This window comes from Loxodonta africana, chromosome 11 (genome assembly GCF_030014295.1).
Source record: "Loxodonta africana isolate mLoxAfr1 chromosome 11, mLoxAfr1.hap2, whole genome shotgun sequence".
In the NCBI taxonomy this organism is placed as follows: domain Eukaryota; kingdom Metazoa; phylum Chordata; class Mammalia; order Proboscidea; family Elephantidae; genus Loxodonta; species Loxodonta africana.
Genome location: NC_087352.1, coordinates 107,172,406 through 107,187,565, shown reverse-complemented (window position 1 = coordinate 107,187,565; position 15,160 = coordinate 107,172,406). Strand labels below are relative to the sequence as shown.

General features: G+C 45.4%; 1 protein-coding gene and 1 long non-coding RNA gene across 3 annotated transcripts in view; one reads left to right on the top strand and one right to left on the bottom strand.

The window, feature by feature from the left end:
• Window positions 1-15,160, bottom strand: part of SEH1L (SEH1 like nucleoporin) — a 91,748-nt gene that overhangs the window by 15,876 nt on the left and 60,712 nt on the right. The window contains exon 9 of one of the 2 annotated variants that reach the window (XM_003406392.4): window positions 9,490-14,866. The exons of the other annotated variant lie outside the window; for it this stretch is intronic. Coding sequence (XP_003406440.1) covers window positions 14,665-14,866 — 202 coding nt within the window. The 3' untranslated portion in view covers window positions 9,490-14,664. Of the gene's footprint in view, window positions 1-9,489; window positions 14,867-15,160 lie in introns of those variants that run through there. 2 annotated transcript variants of the gene reach the window in all.
• Window positions 2,984-14,200, top strand: LOC135232877 (uncharacterized). The gene is made up of 2 exons (XR_010323507.1): window positions 2,984-5,099; window positions 5,481-14,200. It is a non-coding gene; the product is annotated as an uncharacterized LOC135232877 (long non-coding RNA).

The following is a 15,160-nucleotide window of genomic DNA, read 5'->3' as shown; positions in this document are numbered from 1 at the left end:
CCATTCACGGACATACCACATTCCTAAAGTTTTCCCAGTGGGGAAAAATCCCCTAACTTCTTTCTACACTGAACTCCCCACACCCGTCCTCCATTATCTCAGTGAAGACAATACGTTTTCCCTCCGTTTACTGTTCTGAACTCAGTAGCTGTCTTGGCGATTTCCCTTGCTATCAAAATATTCAGAACTTGGTGTAGCCATTAATTAGAGATCTAAGTGTACAATTAAACGTTTAAAAGTATATACTGTGGAACCAAAAACCTGGTACTTACTCCTGCCATTTTAAGATATACATCAGAATTTGGTAGGCATTCAATATATTACTTTTCAAAATGTATTGTAAACTTTGCCCACTAAGCCGAGATTGGAGAAAAAAATGATTCTGGAGCCTCAGAAACACCAGTCGATCTCTAAATGGTAACAGCAAATGGAAATACTGTCATCAAAACATCTGTCCCCCAAATAACTGCATCGGAAGGGACCTGCTGGTTCACTACACAAAGTATGAAATCAAAAGCAAAGCAAAAGTGGACGTGCTATGAAACTTTGCCTCATTTCACTGTTTATAATGAAATCATAAGTAGGGAACATAGGAAAGGTTTTAGGAATAAATGCAAAAGCAGCCTGTTGCTCAGTGCCCTCCAAGCGACCCTACAGGACAGAGGAGAACTGCCCCCGGGTTCCCTAAACTGTCATCTTAAGGAGAGCCTATCGCCAGGTCTTTCCTCCCGCTTTGCCACCACCAGGTTCAAGCCGCAGCCGAGCTCTTAACCACTGCGTCACCAAACCCACTGCCGCAGTCAAACTGCCCCGTAGGGATTCCAAGGCTGTCATCTTTACCAGAGCAGGCTGCCCCATCTCTCTCCCGTGGAGCGGCTGGCCGGTGGGTTCGAACCGCTGACCGCCGAGTTAGCAGCCAGGGGCCTGCGCCTAGGGCTCCTTAAATGCAATCATCAAATCAAAAGAGAATAACTAGATGACATGGGCACACTTCTCAGCACTGAGTCAGCAATGTTATTTCCTGTGCAAGAGTTTTGGACAAAAAGGAGAAACGAACCGCCCACCACCACACACACAAAGCCAGCACTACGGGTTAGGGGAGCACTTTGCAACAATACACGCCAGAGAAAAGCGCAGAGCTGAAGTCCTGGAAATACCCCACCAGTCCCCATGCAGGAACGCAGAAAACCACAGACACCGAGTCTTTCCAAGTCTCTCTCATCTCAGTCGGCCTGGGACACCGGCATCCAATCGAACTCTCACCTGGAGGCCCGGCGGAGTCGCAAGGGCCGGCAGAAGGCGGTGGACCTGTCCCGGCCCTCGAAACCGGCCCATGCCGGTACCCCCGTCTTCGACGCCCTGGCCTGGCCCGGCCCTGACCGCCCATCTCCCCACACCCCGCGCCTCCCCGGCCCCCGGCCGCCCGCCTCCCCGCACCCCGCGCCTCCCCGGCCCCCGGCCCCCGGCCGCCCGCCTCCCCGCACGCCGCGCCTCCCCGGCCCCCGGCCCCCGGCCGCCCGCCTCCCCGCACCCCGCGCCTCCCCGGCCCCCGGCCCCCGGCCGCCCGCCTGCCCGCACCCCGCGCCTCCCCGGCCCCCGGCCCCCGGCCGCCCGCCTCCCCGCACCCCGCGCCTCCCGGGCCCCCGGCCGCCCGCCTCGCCGCACCCCGCGCCCCCCGGGCCCCCGGCCGCCCGCCTCGCCGCACCCCGCGCCTCCCGGGCCCCCGGCCGCCCGCCTCGCCGCACCCAGCGCCTCCCCGGCCCGCGGCCCCCGGCCGCCCGCCTCCCCGCACCCCGCGCCTCCCGGGCCCCCGGCCGCCCGCCTCGCCGCACCCCGCGCCCCCCGGGCCCCCGGCCGCCCGCCTCGCCGCACCCCGCGCCCCCCGGGCCCCCGGCCACCCGCCTCGCCGCACCCCGCGCCCCCCGGGCCCCCGGCCGCCCGCCTCGCCGCACCCCGCGCCTCCCGGGCCCCCGGCCGCCCGCCTCCCCGCACCCCGCGCCTCCCGGGCCCCCGGCCGCCCGCCTCGCCGCACCCCGCGCCTCCCGGGCCCCCGGCCGCCCGCCTCGCCGCACCCCGCGCCTCCCGGGCCCCCGGCCGCCCGCCTCCCCGCACCCCGCGCCTCCCCGGCCCCCGGCCCCCGGCCGCCCGCCTCCCCGCACGCCGCGCCTCCCCGGCCCCCGGCCCCCGGCCGCCCGCCTCCCCGCACCCCGCGCCTCCCCGGCCCCCGGCCCCCGGCCGCCCGCCTGCCCGCCTGCCCGCACCCCGCGCCTCCCCGGCCCCCGGCCCCCGGCCGCCCGCCTCCCCGCACCCCGCGCCTCCCGGGCCCCCGGCCGCCCGCCTCGCCGCACCCCGCGCCCCCCGGGCCCCCGGCCGCCCGCCTCGCCGCACCCCGCGCCTCCCGGGCCCCCGGCCGCCCGCCTCGCCGCACCCAGCGCCTCCCCGGCCCGCGGCCCCCGGCCGCCCGCCTCCCCGCACCCCGCGCCTCCCGGGCCCCCGGCCGCCCGCCTCGCCGCACCCCGCGCCCCCCGGGCCCCCGGCCGCCCGCCTCGCCGCACCCCGCGCCCCCCGGGCCCCCGGCCACCCGCCTCGCCGCACCCCGCGCCCCCCGGGCCCCCGGCCGCCCGCCTCGCCGCACCCCGCGCCTCCCGGGCCCCCGGCCGCCCGCCTCCCCGCACCCCGCGCCTCCCGGGCCCCCGGCCGCCCGCCTCGCCGCACCCCGCGCCTCCCGGGCCCCCGGCCGCCCGCCTCGCCGCACCCCGCGCCTCCCGGGCCCCCGGCCGCCCGCCTCGCCGCACCCCGCGCCTCCCCGGCCCCTGCCCGCCCCTCCTCACCTAGGCCCAGCCAGCGGCGCTCGGAGCCGCGCAGGGAGCGGAGGGAACGGGCGCCCAGCGACGCGCCCCGAGCGCGCATGCCCCGCCCCAGCGGCCGTCCGGAGCGGCCTGGCGCGCCTCAGGCCCACGTCGGCTCGCCGCACGACGTCGGGGCGGGGAGCCGGAGCCTGTCTTCGGATTGGGCGATGCGAGGACGTGCGCCTGCTGATTGGGTGAGGGCAGCGCGGCCGCGTTTGAAGCGAGAGCCGCCCGCTCCGCTGCCTCGGAGGGAGCTGGGCGCTGTCTGAAAAGGTGGAAAGATGTCCGTTGAGGGCTGAAGCAGGGCCGCTGGGTTTAAACCTTGGCCAGCTTCAGAATAATGATTACCTTTTTCAGTTTGAGACCCCCGAGCACTGTCACTCACCCTAAACACAAAGAAAGAGTTCCGGAGAACACATCACCTGATACCACCTTGACTCCAGTCCTTCCATGAGCAGAGATGCCCATCTTTTCTATCACAATTTGGCATACGCTAAAATGGGTCGCTGCAACAGGCTGGTTTCATTTGATTATTTTGGTACACACAGCTGAACCGACTCAACGGAAACAAACAACAAATACATTGCTAATAAGCTTCAGTCAGGAAATCATTGCTCAGGAACCAAGCTTCATGATACCTGATCTCTTCTTGTGAAGGAGTGAGGTTGGTAGGGTGCAAAGGGGTGAGATGAGACCTAATTCATCCCTAAATAACTTGTTTTCCCATCCTCCTTAGGCCACAGAGCCCATCACAACCACCTGCTCAGCACAAGCTCTTTACTATTTTTCTCAGACCTTGGAGCCCTGGTGGTGCAGTGGATAAGAGCTTGGCTGCTAACCAAAAGGCTGGCAATTCATCCACCAGTCGCTCCTTGGAAACCGTGTGGGGCAGTTCTACTGTGTCCTGTAGGGTCGCTATGAGTCAGAATCAACTCGACCACAATGGGTTTTACTCAGACCTTAGAGGTCATTCAATTTCGCACCTTTCACTTCCCTTTATTTCAAAATTTCTTGTACTCTCCTTCCCTACAGTCTCAGAGGTAGCGTCCCTCCTTTCCAAAACTAATTCTTTAACTCCATTCACTCAATGGTTACTGAATGAGATGCACAGCACACTTGGGAGAAAAGAAAAGGAAAAACACAAAGTTGAGCATAAAATTTCCTACTCAAAAAAATACCTGTTTATTTAATCACTTTCTACTTCCTCCAAAACATTCCTCAGTTACCATTTCTGGATACACTTGACTCTGTCCACTGACTCCTTTCCCTCTACCTATAAAAATGCTTTATCACCCCATCCAGACAAATACACCTTCCTTCCGTTTTATCAGTTAAGGACCATTCCATGACTCTCCTTCCCTTCACTGCCTACACTTTTACACCCTGTTTTCACCCATTCACCCATTCTACATTATCAAGCTTAACACTTCTTCCAATGATCAGAAATGGCCTCCTATTACCAAACTCAGTGATGTCTCCTCAGTTCTCTTTGACAGCTCTTCTTGAAACCCCCCAGCCTTTGGCATTTGTAAAGAGTTATCACCCCTGTTCTACCTATATGCGCACTCAATAAGCAACTGTACGTACAGAAAAATCTCATTATAAGTTCTGGTTAAATCCTGAAAAAATAAGCTCCAGAGCTGAAAGGATGCTATTTGAGGGTGAGAAGCCACCACTCTGAGAAACAGTGCCTACGGTGCTGTACTCTTTACCTGGCTTCCTCCTCTGCAGTGTATTGCAAAATCCTTTCCTTTGCTGGGCTCCCCATCCCTCAGCTTTGCATTTGAACCCTGCTTTCCCTTGGAGGTTATAGGTAAACCCTATTGCACCTGCGTAATATGATTAAGAATGTTCCTGATATAACCTGTATGAACTCCCTACTGGTAAACCCCTTTAGACGTAACCTGCCTGCCCACCCTTGGTGGGCAATCTCAGCAGCAATAAGCACTGACTGACTCCATTTCCTTGAACAATCAAATAAAGGTGCATTTTTGTTCTCCCACCTTGGTTTCTCATTTATCAGCCAATACAAGTCATGCTGAGTAAGAACCTGGGGTTTTCACTCTGTAACATTTCTGACGAGGCAGCCAGGAGCCATCTGCTCAGTTCCTGAGGGGGACTGGAAAACAGAACAGCCCTGATGTATGGTGCCGCCAGAAGATTTCTCCTAGAGACCTTGGAGCAGCTCCAGGACCCAAACGATGGTTCTGTGAAAGACCTGAAATGTACCTGGGTTGTTTAAGTGCTTAGGTAAGGCCTTAGAAGAGTCCCATGACGTGGGAGAAATTAACCGTTGAGGGCATTAGGAATCTGAGGTTGTTTGGTAAGAGGGTAATTCTTAGGTAAGGCCTTATAAGAGTCCCAAGAAGCAGGAGTTATTGACTGCTGAGGGCATAAAAGGCTCAGGTACCTGTTAAGATGGTGCACTGGATTAGGTTTTGTGAGTGTGTATGTGTATCTAGAGAATGGAGAACATTCAAAGGATCCAGAAATGCAGCCCACTAAGATGTATCCTGAAGAACTGAGAACAGAGACTTGGAAAGACAGGGTTCTGGCAACATTCTTGTCCATGTCCTGCTTTTGCCTTTTTGAATATATGCCAAATAAAACCTTTCTTTTTCCTTTACTAAGCTTTGTGGTATATTCACCCTACAAGAGTTACTTGCTGCAGGGATTCTAAAACCACAAATCCAGTCGACCTTGGGGAGACCTGGACTGCAGAGCAGAAGTCGGCAAAAAGAGAGGTCCTATCTTTTGGACCCAAGTATTCGCACTTCATGTCCCTTCGACACCCAGGGGTGAGTGCTCTCAGAAAACAAGACTTTGTTAATTCTCTTTGTTCTTTTTCTCATGTTTTCCTAAGTTTTGTTTGGCATATTTGTCTGAAACACCAGTTAAGAAAAATCTTTCTTAGATTTTTGCTCAATCGTTTGTTTTAAAACTGGTATCTAGTAACCCTTGGTCAACTGCAGTTTAAGTCTGGATTTGAGCATTTGAAACATTAGAGAGTAATTGTATTTTCAAAGGGGCCTGAGCCACTACAAGCCAAAAAAATTCGGGCACGGGTGGGCCAGTAAAAGCCATTAGGGTGGTCGCGGTGCTCATCATGAACGTTAGACTCCCATGACAGGATAAGATGGTCTTGAGACAGGCTAGAGCACTAGACTGCCTGCTGCCCACAAGATTACGCGCACGCAACGAAGGTACACATTGGTCTAAGCATAACACTGTCCAAACTCCACAGTGTTCCTTGTTAGGTTTCTTTTTGTGGCTCAGAGAAAGCCTGGAAAATAGTACTGTTTTGCCACATTCGCAGGGAGAAGTGGTACTTCCATACCTGTTTTATGATAGTTTCTCAATAACGAATCACAACGTCAAAATTAAAATCATCAGTAGACACTTTACTTTCGAAGAACGAGTATATTTAAGGTCTAAAATAAGACTCTAGGTCTCCAGCCATTGGAATGAATTAAGTTCAAAATGAAGGAAACCAAAAGCACAAGCCTTAGAACTTAAAATCTTTGATACATGAGCCTGGATTTCGCCCCCTGCTAATGACACACTGGTTTGGAGTTCATATTTAAAAACACCATAAACTGAGTAAACTAGAAGTAATTTGGAAGATCAGTGACCACTTTGGGAAAATGAGCTTTCATTTCTGTTGTCTTGTTTCGGGAACTTATGCTTGATGCTCAGATTTTGTCAAAAGGTCTAATATTTCTCTATCTGAGGCTCTGGCAAATTAATAAGTTTAATATAGAACCTGTTTTTTGCATTGAATTGAGTCAATCTTACCAAAAATTGCTATATACACTTTAAGAAACTAAGATCTCCACATCTTTGTTTTGTGTGGTATTGTTCGCTGAGTTTAAACGGTCATTCTCTCCTTTCTTTCTAAGACCTTGCTTCTGGTCTAGAGTGTTGTGTCTCAGTTTCTGTCTTGTATCAGATTAGAGGCTATGGTTGACAATTTTTGGTTTTGTTAAGTCTGTCTTAGAATCTCAGTTCTTCCTCATCCAGAAAAACTGCATCTTGTGTCTGTGTTATGGTTTAGATTTAGTAGCTACTTGGAGAAACTTTTATATAAATTGGTCTATTTGAAAAGTACAGTTGACATAACAAAGTTAATATTAAGAAAACATTCTGCATCCCACTTTGGTAAGTGGAGTCTGAGGTCTTAAAAGTTAGTGAGTGGCCATCTAAGATGCATAGATTGGTCCCACCCACCAGAGCAAAGAAAAATGAAGAACACCAAAGACCAGGAAAAATCAGCCTAAGAAACAAAAAGGGCCACATAAACCAGAGACTCCATCAGCCTGAGACCAGAAGAAATAGATGGTGCCCGGCTACCACCAAGACTGCCCTGAGAGGGAACACAGCAGGGTCCCTGATGGAGCAGGAAAAAAGTAGGGTGCAGAACTCAAACTCCAGTAAAAAGACCTGCCTTAATGGTCTGGGACTGGAGGAACCATGGCCGCTCTGTTAACCCAAAACTAAAACCACTCCAGAAGCCAACTCTTCAGACAACGATTTAACTGGACTATAAGACATAAAATGATACTCATGAAGATTGTATCTCTTAGTTCAGGTAGATACATGAGACTAAATGGGCAGCTCCTGTCCAGAGGCAAGATGAGAGGGCAGAAAGGGACAGGAAGGAGCTGGTTGAGTGGACACAGGAAATCCAAGGTGGAAAGGAGTGTGTGTATAAATTTTTGTATGAGAAACTAACTTGAACTGTGAACTTTCACTTAAAGCACAATTTTTTTTTAAAGTGCAGTAAGATCTTTATATTCTATACTATGTCAATCTTAAAGGTGAAACCTTTCTAAGTAACTTAAGCTAGATATTATAAGAAACATGTTTTATTTAAAGGGGTAATTTTTGTCTCAAAGTAGCAGTTCCAGAATAGTAAAAAGAAAGAAATAGGTTATCTTTTACCATTTTCAAAATGCCTAGGTCAACTTAAACATATGTAAATGGACTGGGATGACCCCCCTCCCCCACCCCAGGCCCAGTCTGGCTAGCCAAGAATTGATGGATTCATTTACAAAATTGCTAAAGAGCTTTGGTATTTACTGGGTAGATACAAAACCAAAAAACCCATTGCAGTGGGGTCAATTTCGATTCATAGCGACCCTATAGTACTGAGTAGAACTGCCCCAAAGGGTTTCCAAGGAGCACCTGGTATTTTTGAACTGCTGACCTTTTTGTTAGCAGCCGTAACTCTTAACCACTATGCCACCAGGGTTTCCACTGGGTAGACAGCCTTTCAAAATGCCTGGATCAATTTAAATATATGTAAATGAATCACAATGGCCTAATCTTGTCCTCTACCATGAGTCAAAAATAGAGCGGGACAACATCAGGGTTCCCTGGCCACTAGCCTCCAAGTTCATATAGAAATCACAGTAAGACACACCTGAAATGACCTGGAAAACTGTTTCCAATCCTAGCCAGACACTTAAGGTTATATCCGTATCAATGAATTGGTCAGTTGAGCAGAGACTTTGTGATTACAAAGCCAGTTGATAAAATCTTTAGGGCTAAAATTAAATTGGGAAATTATGAAAAAAAAAGTAAAAGTTGAATGAAAACTTAGAATGTTTAAACACTTTCAACAACAGTTTTATGACTTAAAATAATTTAAGGCCTTTTGGTGACTTATTGATGTTAAATTGAATTAACAGATATTTGTCATAATTTAAGCTTATATGCTTCTGTGTTATGCCACAAGAACATATATATATGTGTGTGTATATTTGGGTCTGCTAATGAGTGTGTTCATTTTTGCCATTTAAAGAGATGCAACATAAGAGGTATGCAACAAAGACAACGTTTAAGAGGTTTATTAAAAAGAAATTTATTTGATATGGTCAAAAGTTTTATCAGTCTGACTAAATTTTAATGGTTTAACTTATGAGATTTTCAGGAGTTTTAGCATTAAATAAAATATAAAACAAAGAATTAGGTCTCTTGCTGTTTTAATCACAAAATTTTCTTTGATTTCTGAGTTGAAGCTGCCTGGAAGGCAGAGGTTTGGCCTCTCATTAGGAAAAGATTCCTGAGCCAAAAACCAGGCCGCATGGCACGTTTAGGAAAAAAAAAAAAAAAAGCCAAGGTTTTTACTTTCAAATCTTTGGTTAAATAATTTAAGCATTGTTTCACGCTTATCTACAACAATCTCCTGAAAACTCTGAAACTTCATGGCAAGCCACAAAAAAATTTTTATAAAGGAAAAGTGCTAAAAAGTTTTATTTGATAAATACATGGAAGATGTTGTCAAAATAAAGAAAAACACCTGATTCTCTTTGGGTTAGGATTTATACGTTAGTATCTTCTGTTGTGTTTTTGCCTAATATTAGACAGCAAGTGCATAATATTATGTCATTTTATTATTTCTTAATTGCTAACTTGGTCACAACTTTATGAAAGGCAATGGTTTGATAGAGAATTCACATTATTTACCTATTTTCTTTTATTACTATTCAGGTATTTAAAGATTTGATAATCTTGGTATATTCTTGGTATACCCTGGCTTGGTATATCCTGGTATTATGTCTCAAGATTATTATGTATTTATATCTGAAGCTCTTTAAAATACAGTTAATGGGTTATATTTAGAGATATATTTATCTGAAGTTTTTTTTTTTTTAACTGATTTTATTTGGCCTTTATGTTATGCTTTTAATTAATTTCTATCAGGTCTTTCACTGTAAGAGCATTATTTTTATAAGTTAATCATGTCCATACTAAGTTTTGTTACCTGTAGGTAAGTTTTTACTTTGCTGATTTGTTGGGAATGTTTTGCCAGAGTATCTAACAAAAAGATGGACTATATTGGACTTGCAAAAAGGAGTTTGACTAGACTGAATAACACTTCCAGAATTCCTATACAGAAGCTGACTGTAGCTGATCCAGAATCACATAGAACAAAAGTAACTACATAAGACTGAGTAAACGAAAGGAAACTATGGTTTTATGTGGGAATAATGCTGATGTTTTAAGATCCTACTTTCTAGATTTAAGAAACCATTTTCCTTTCTCCTAAGTTATTTAACTAGTGGGTATAGATACTGTTACTCTTGAATTAGAAGTTCTTCTCTCATAAAAAGTTTTGTGACACTGCTGCTTTTGACAAAGTGACCCATAACTGTTAATAGGTAGACCAAGGAGGGACAGCTTGCCCTCGAAAGAACACTTAATATGTTTTAAACAGATTAACTGAAGACCTCCAATAGGAGAGGTACATCCTGTATCACCTTGTTAATCACGTATTCTCTAAAGACAATCTGGTTGTTGTGAATTTTTCTATACCTTCTGTTTCCTCTAGACAAATTTTTTGTGTTGTGAATCCAACTATACTGGTTTTAAATGATGCCTTTCCAACAGACTGTGAGTTTACATGGGCAATCTCTTTTTTAGATTCCTGGTGAATGTGTGCGCAACGCACTTTGAGAATTTTAGGATTACCTTTAGATATTCACAGTAATGATACTAGTAAATATTGAGACCAAACCAAAACCAAATCCAGTGCCATCGAGTCAATTCCGACTCATAGCAACCCCATAGGACAGAGTAGAACTGCCCCATAGTTTCCAAGAAGCGCCTGGTGGATTCGAACTGCCGACCCTTTGGTTAGCAGTCGTAGCATTTAACCACTACGCCACCAGGGTTTCCAAATATTGTAAAAATATATATATATATATATATAGTAAAGGTAATGTTAAATTGTTACACACTATAGAAGGAGTCAAAAAGAAACCCACTAGTTCAACACTCAGGGTACGGTTGGTAGCTTTAATTCCTAGTTATGGTATAGCTGAACTGGAGAAATCTTTAAGAAACTTATCAATCATTATGGGACAAATAACAGACAAAGTTGCTAATGAAATAAAAACACAACAGTAATCTCTGACCTCATCAGCCAAGGTGACATGAGATAACAAAATACCCTTAGATTTTTTTTATTAGCCCAACAAAGTATGGTCTGTGCTGTAGCAAATACCTCTTATTGCATCTGGATAAATAACACAGGAGAAGTAGAACAGGACATACATAGAATTAGACTGCAAGCTATTTGGTTACACACTGTAACACCCTTACAAACACCAGATTTATTTCGTTGGTTAACACCAGGAATAAATACTGCAAGGGATAGTAATATTCTTAGTCTGCATCCTGAGAGTCTCACACACCTTAAAGGGCAAAAGGCGGTCTCCGGCTAAGATGCTGATGTTCACTCCAGCAATGCGATTGAGAACATCACTCTTACTTAATATCCTGGTGAAGGACCAAATACTATCTGGGGGAAAACCATCACCATGCGTTTATAAAGCCTGCAGTGGCCACCATTTAGGAGCTTGACCAAGTCCAAGTATTGACCATTGATTTCTCATCTCCAATCTCCAATCATGAGGGAATGATTTAGAAAATAATATTGAAATCATTATTCCCTGTCCTTGAGCACAGAGAATGTGACAAAGCTGGAACTGGACTCACAAAGACTCATAAAGACACATCAACTGGGCCCTGAGGTACAAAGGCAATAGCTAAGACAATCTTGGGGGGGGGGGGGAAAAGAATCTCTTAGGGAGACATTACACAAACAGGGCATAAAAAAGCCACTTTTTCTTTTAATACTTAGTAAACAGTCAGTTATAAACCAACAAAAGGCCAGCACCCACAATGAAAGGCCTAGGTCCAATATTTGTTCCTCTCTGAAAATATGCCAAACAATTCCAAGCCAGGCTATAGTTCAAAATGGACAGTGATCTTGAATGACCAACGTCCAAAAGACAACGGCAGGAGTGAGACAGAACTGACCAATGTCCAAAAGACAACGGCAGGAGTGAGACAGAACTGACCAATGTACAAAAGACAACGGCAGGAGTGAGACAGAACTGACCAATGTCCAAAAGACAACGGCAGGAGTGAGACAGAACTGACCAATGTCCAAAAGAAAACGGCAAGAGTGAGACAGAACTGACCGATGTCCAAAAGACAACGGCAGGAGTGAGACAGAACTGACCGATGTCCAAAAGAAAACGGCAGGAGTGAGACAGAACTGACCAATGTCCAAAAGAAAACGGGAAGAGTGAGACAGAACTGACCAATGTCCAAAAGAAAACGGGAGGAGTGAGACAGAACTGACCAATGTCCAAAAGAAAACGGCAGGAGTGAGACAGAACTGACCGATGTCCAAAAGAAAACGGGAGGAGGAGACAGAACTGACCAATGTCCAAAAGAAAACGGCAGGAGTGAGACAGAACTGACCAATGTCCAAAAGAAAACGGGAGGAGTGAGACAGAACTGACCAATGTCCAAAAGAAAAGGGCAGGAGTGAGACAGAATGCCTAAGGTGCTGTACTCTTTACCTGCTTCCTTCCCTGCAGTATTATATTGCAAAATCCTTTCCTTTGCTGGGCTCCCCCAGCTCAGCTTTGCATTTGGAGCCTGCTTTTGCTAGGAGGTTATATGTAAACCCCATTGCGCCTGCATAGTATGAGTAGTATGATTAAGAACGTTGCTGATGTAATGTGTATGAACTCCATACTTATAAACCCCTTTAAAAGTAACCTGCCTGCCAGCCCTTGGGAAGCAGTCTTGGCAGCTGTAAGCAGGGATTGACTCCATTTCCTTGTACAATGAAATAAAGGTACCTTTTTTTTTTCTTTTTTTGTTCTCCCACCTCAGTCTCTCATTTATTGGCCAATACAACTCACTGGTTAACAGTTCTTTCACATAGTACCTTAAACCCCAATCTACACTGAGACCACACATTTGGAGGTGAACTGCTGGGACGTGTCTTTGCATTTCAGACTGTATTTCATCTTGTACCCCTGCTACCTGACTCAATAAATTTCCTTCCTCCATAAACACCTTCAAGTCACTCCTCTATAACACCCAGCAATCGGCTAACCGAAAGGTAACAGTTCAAATCCCCAGGTGCTCCCTGGAAGCCCTATGGGGCAGTTTTACTCTGAAAAAAAAAAAATTTTTTTTTTATACGGTCACTATGAGTCATAATTGACTCAACAGCAATATGTTTTTGGGTTTTTAGTTCCCTAAATGTACCCTAGTTTTACTTTCAGTTGCATTATTTACATCACGTTCCCTGAACACTCCCATCCTTTTACCTCTGGATCACCTTGGAAGGAACTCCTACCTTCCTCCTGCTCCACTAAGTCACCTGCTGAAGTCCCACATCACTCCCCAACCCTGCTAGCTAAAAAAAGTCACTCTCCTTTATACCTGCTATACTCTTTCTACCTTTATTACAAAGATAAACCCCGCTACCTTTTGTAAATTCTGTAAATGTTTTCTCCCATTAGAACGAGTTTATGTGCTTTTTACATACCTGAGACTGTTTAGCGTAGCATCTTGGACATAGTATCTTGGACATAGTAGGTGTTCCATATTCATTAAACTAAACTGGAATAGTAACCACTCAATTCACTGTCCCGTTCTAACCTCTATAATGGCTGAAACCTCAAGGACATGAATTCTTAATTCTCCGCTAGATCTGTCTGTAAGTTCGATTCTTTACTTTGAGCCTAAACAAATCTACAAGTCTAAAACAAATTCCTCAACAGAAGAAAGGTCTTTGAGAATTATCTGAAAAGAGGTTTTTTTTTTTTTTAATATTTGGAATGTTAACCTTGCAGAAATTATTTTAATAACTAGATACAAAAAAAAAAAAAACTCAAATGCTCCTTATATTAAAATTAAGGGAATATATTTTATCAGTTCTTTATCCTCTGCATGTCAAGAAGATCTGATGGACAGACACTATTCATAGGAAAGGTGTCTTCTAAAATGAGCTTATAGTTATAACAACTGTGTCATCTAAGTGTAATCAGAGACATACGAAAGGCTGTTCAAAATGTCTTTAGCCCTGAAGGAGGTTAAGTCCTTGACAACTCTTGAGAAAACTGAACCAAATATATATATATAACACTAGCCCCAGAGTTTTAATCATCTTACCATAATTATTGTCAAATATATTCTGATCTCAAATTTTAAGATATTTTAGAAAATGGTATATTCTAGTTTTGTCTAAGTAAATTAAAAGTCAGCATCTGTCAGTTGTAGATGTTAGCTTTACCTATTGATTTTCTACACTTTAAATGTCATGCTCATCCCCTAATTTTGTTTTATTTTACTGACATGATAAGCCTTATCGACTATTAAATAAAATACATTCTATTTTTATAAGACAAAAGATTCATTACTTTTAAAATATATTTTATTAAATAACCCACTAGGATAATAATTACAAAAGCTTTAGACAGTAATTCCAAGTACTGAAAGGCAATTTCCTTAAAAAAAAAAAAAAAAAGACCAGTCCATAGTGTTTTGCTGCTTTATACACAGAAATGATTTATTTTACATACTAGTCAGTTGTAACATTAACCTGTAAAATGAAAAATATTTCTTAATATGTCTCAAAGTCAGAGCAAACTTCGTAATGACATAGTTTCACATTAACCGGAAACTAAAGGCTGTTACAGTTCAAAGTAAAGCTTACAGAACAGGCACTTGGAAGTAAGCTACTGTGTGTAACTCACAACTAATGTTGCTTGTACATATCTTATTTCATTAAAGGTTATCACTCAATGAGGCAAATGTTCCTTTGACGCAGAAGCACCAAACACATTTAGGTTTCAAACACTGTGTTCTGGTTGTAATACATGCAAGACAGATCCTAAATTAGAAAAATCTTCTGAAAGAAAATGAAGAAAAACAAAAAGCAGCCAGGAATGGAAGCATTTACAAGCATTTGAATAGGCCTTTAAAATGTTAAATCAGTGTTTTAAACTCCTTCACTCTCAGGTAAGGGGTTAAGAGGCCGAGAGAGATATCGTCTGCGAGGGTGAGGATACTGGAGATTGGCAGTGTCAGCATCACAAGAGTGCTCTACCAGAGGAGGAGGAGGAGGAGGAGGAGGAAGGAGCTGGACATAACTGGACCATCTCGATCCAGCCTGTGGGGAATCCAGAGGGGGAAAGAAATACCTGAAACAATGAAGACAAGAACAAAACACCAAAACGAAACCAAAACAACAGGAAAAATAAAGAAAGGGAAAAAAAAAGGAAGAAGAAAAAGAGAAAAGTAGTAAATACAAAGAGAAACAAAGAGGAGAAAACACATGCTGGAAAAAAAAGCTTTAGTATATTCATGCCAAAGCTAACAGAACATAACAGCAAAAACCAAGATCCTTACTCAAGATTGTTTAAGCAAGTATAGAAACTTGAGATAAATACAATCTGTTAAACTTAAAATGTTTTTAAAAATTATCTATGAATTTT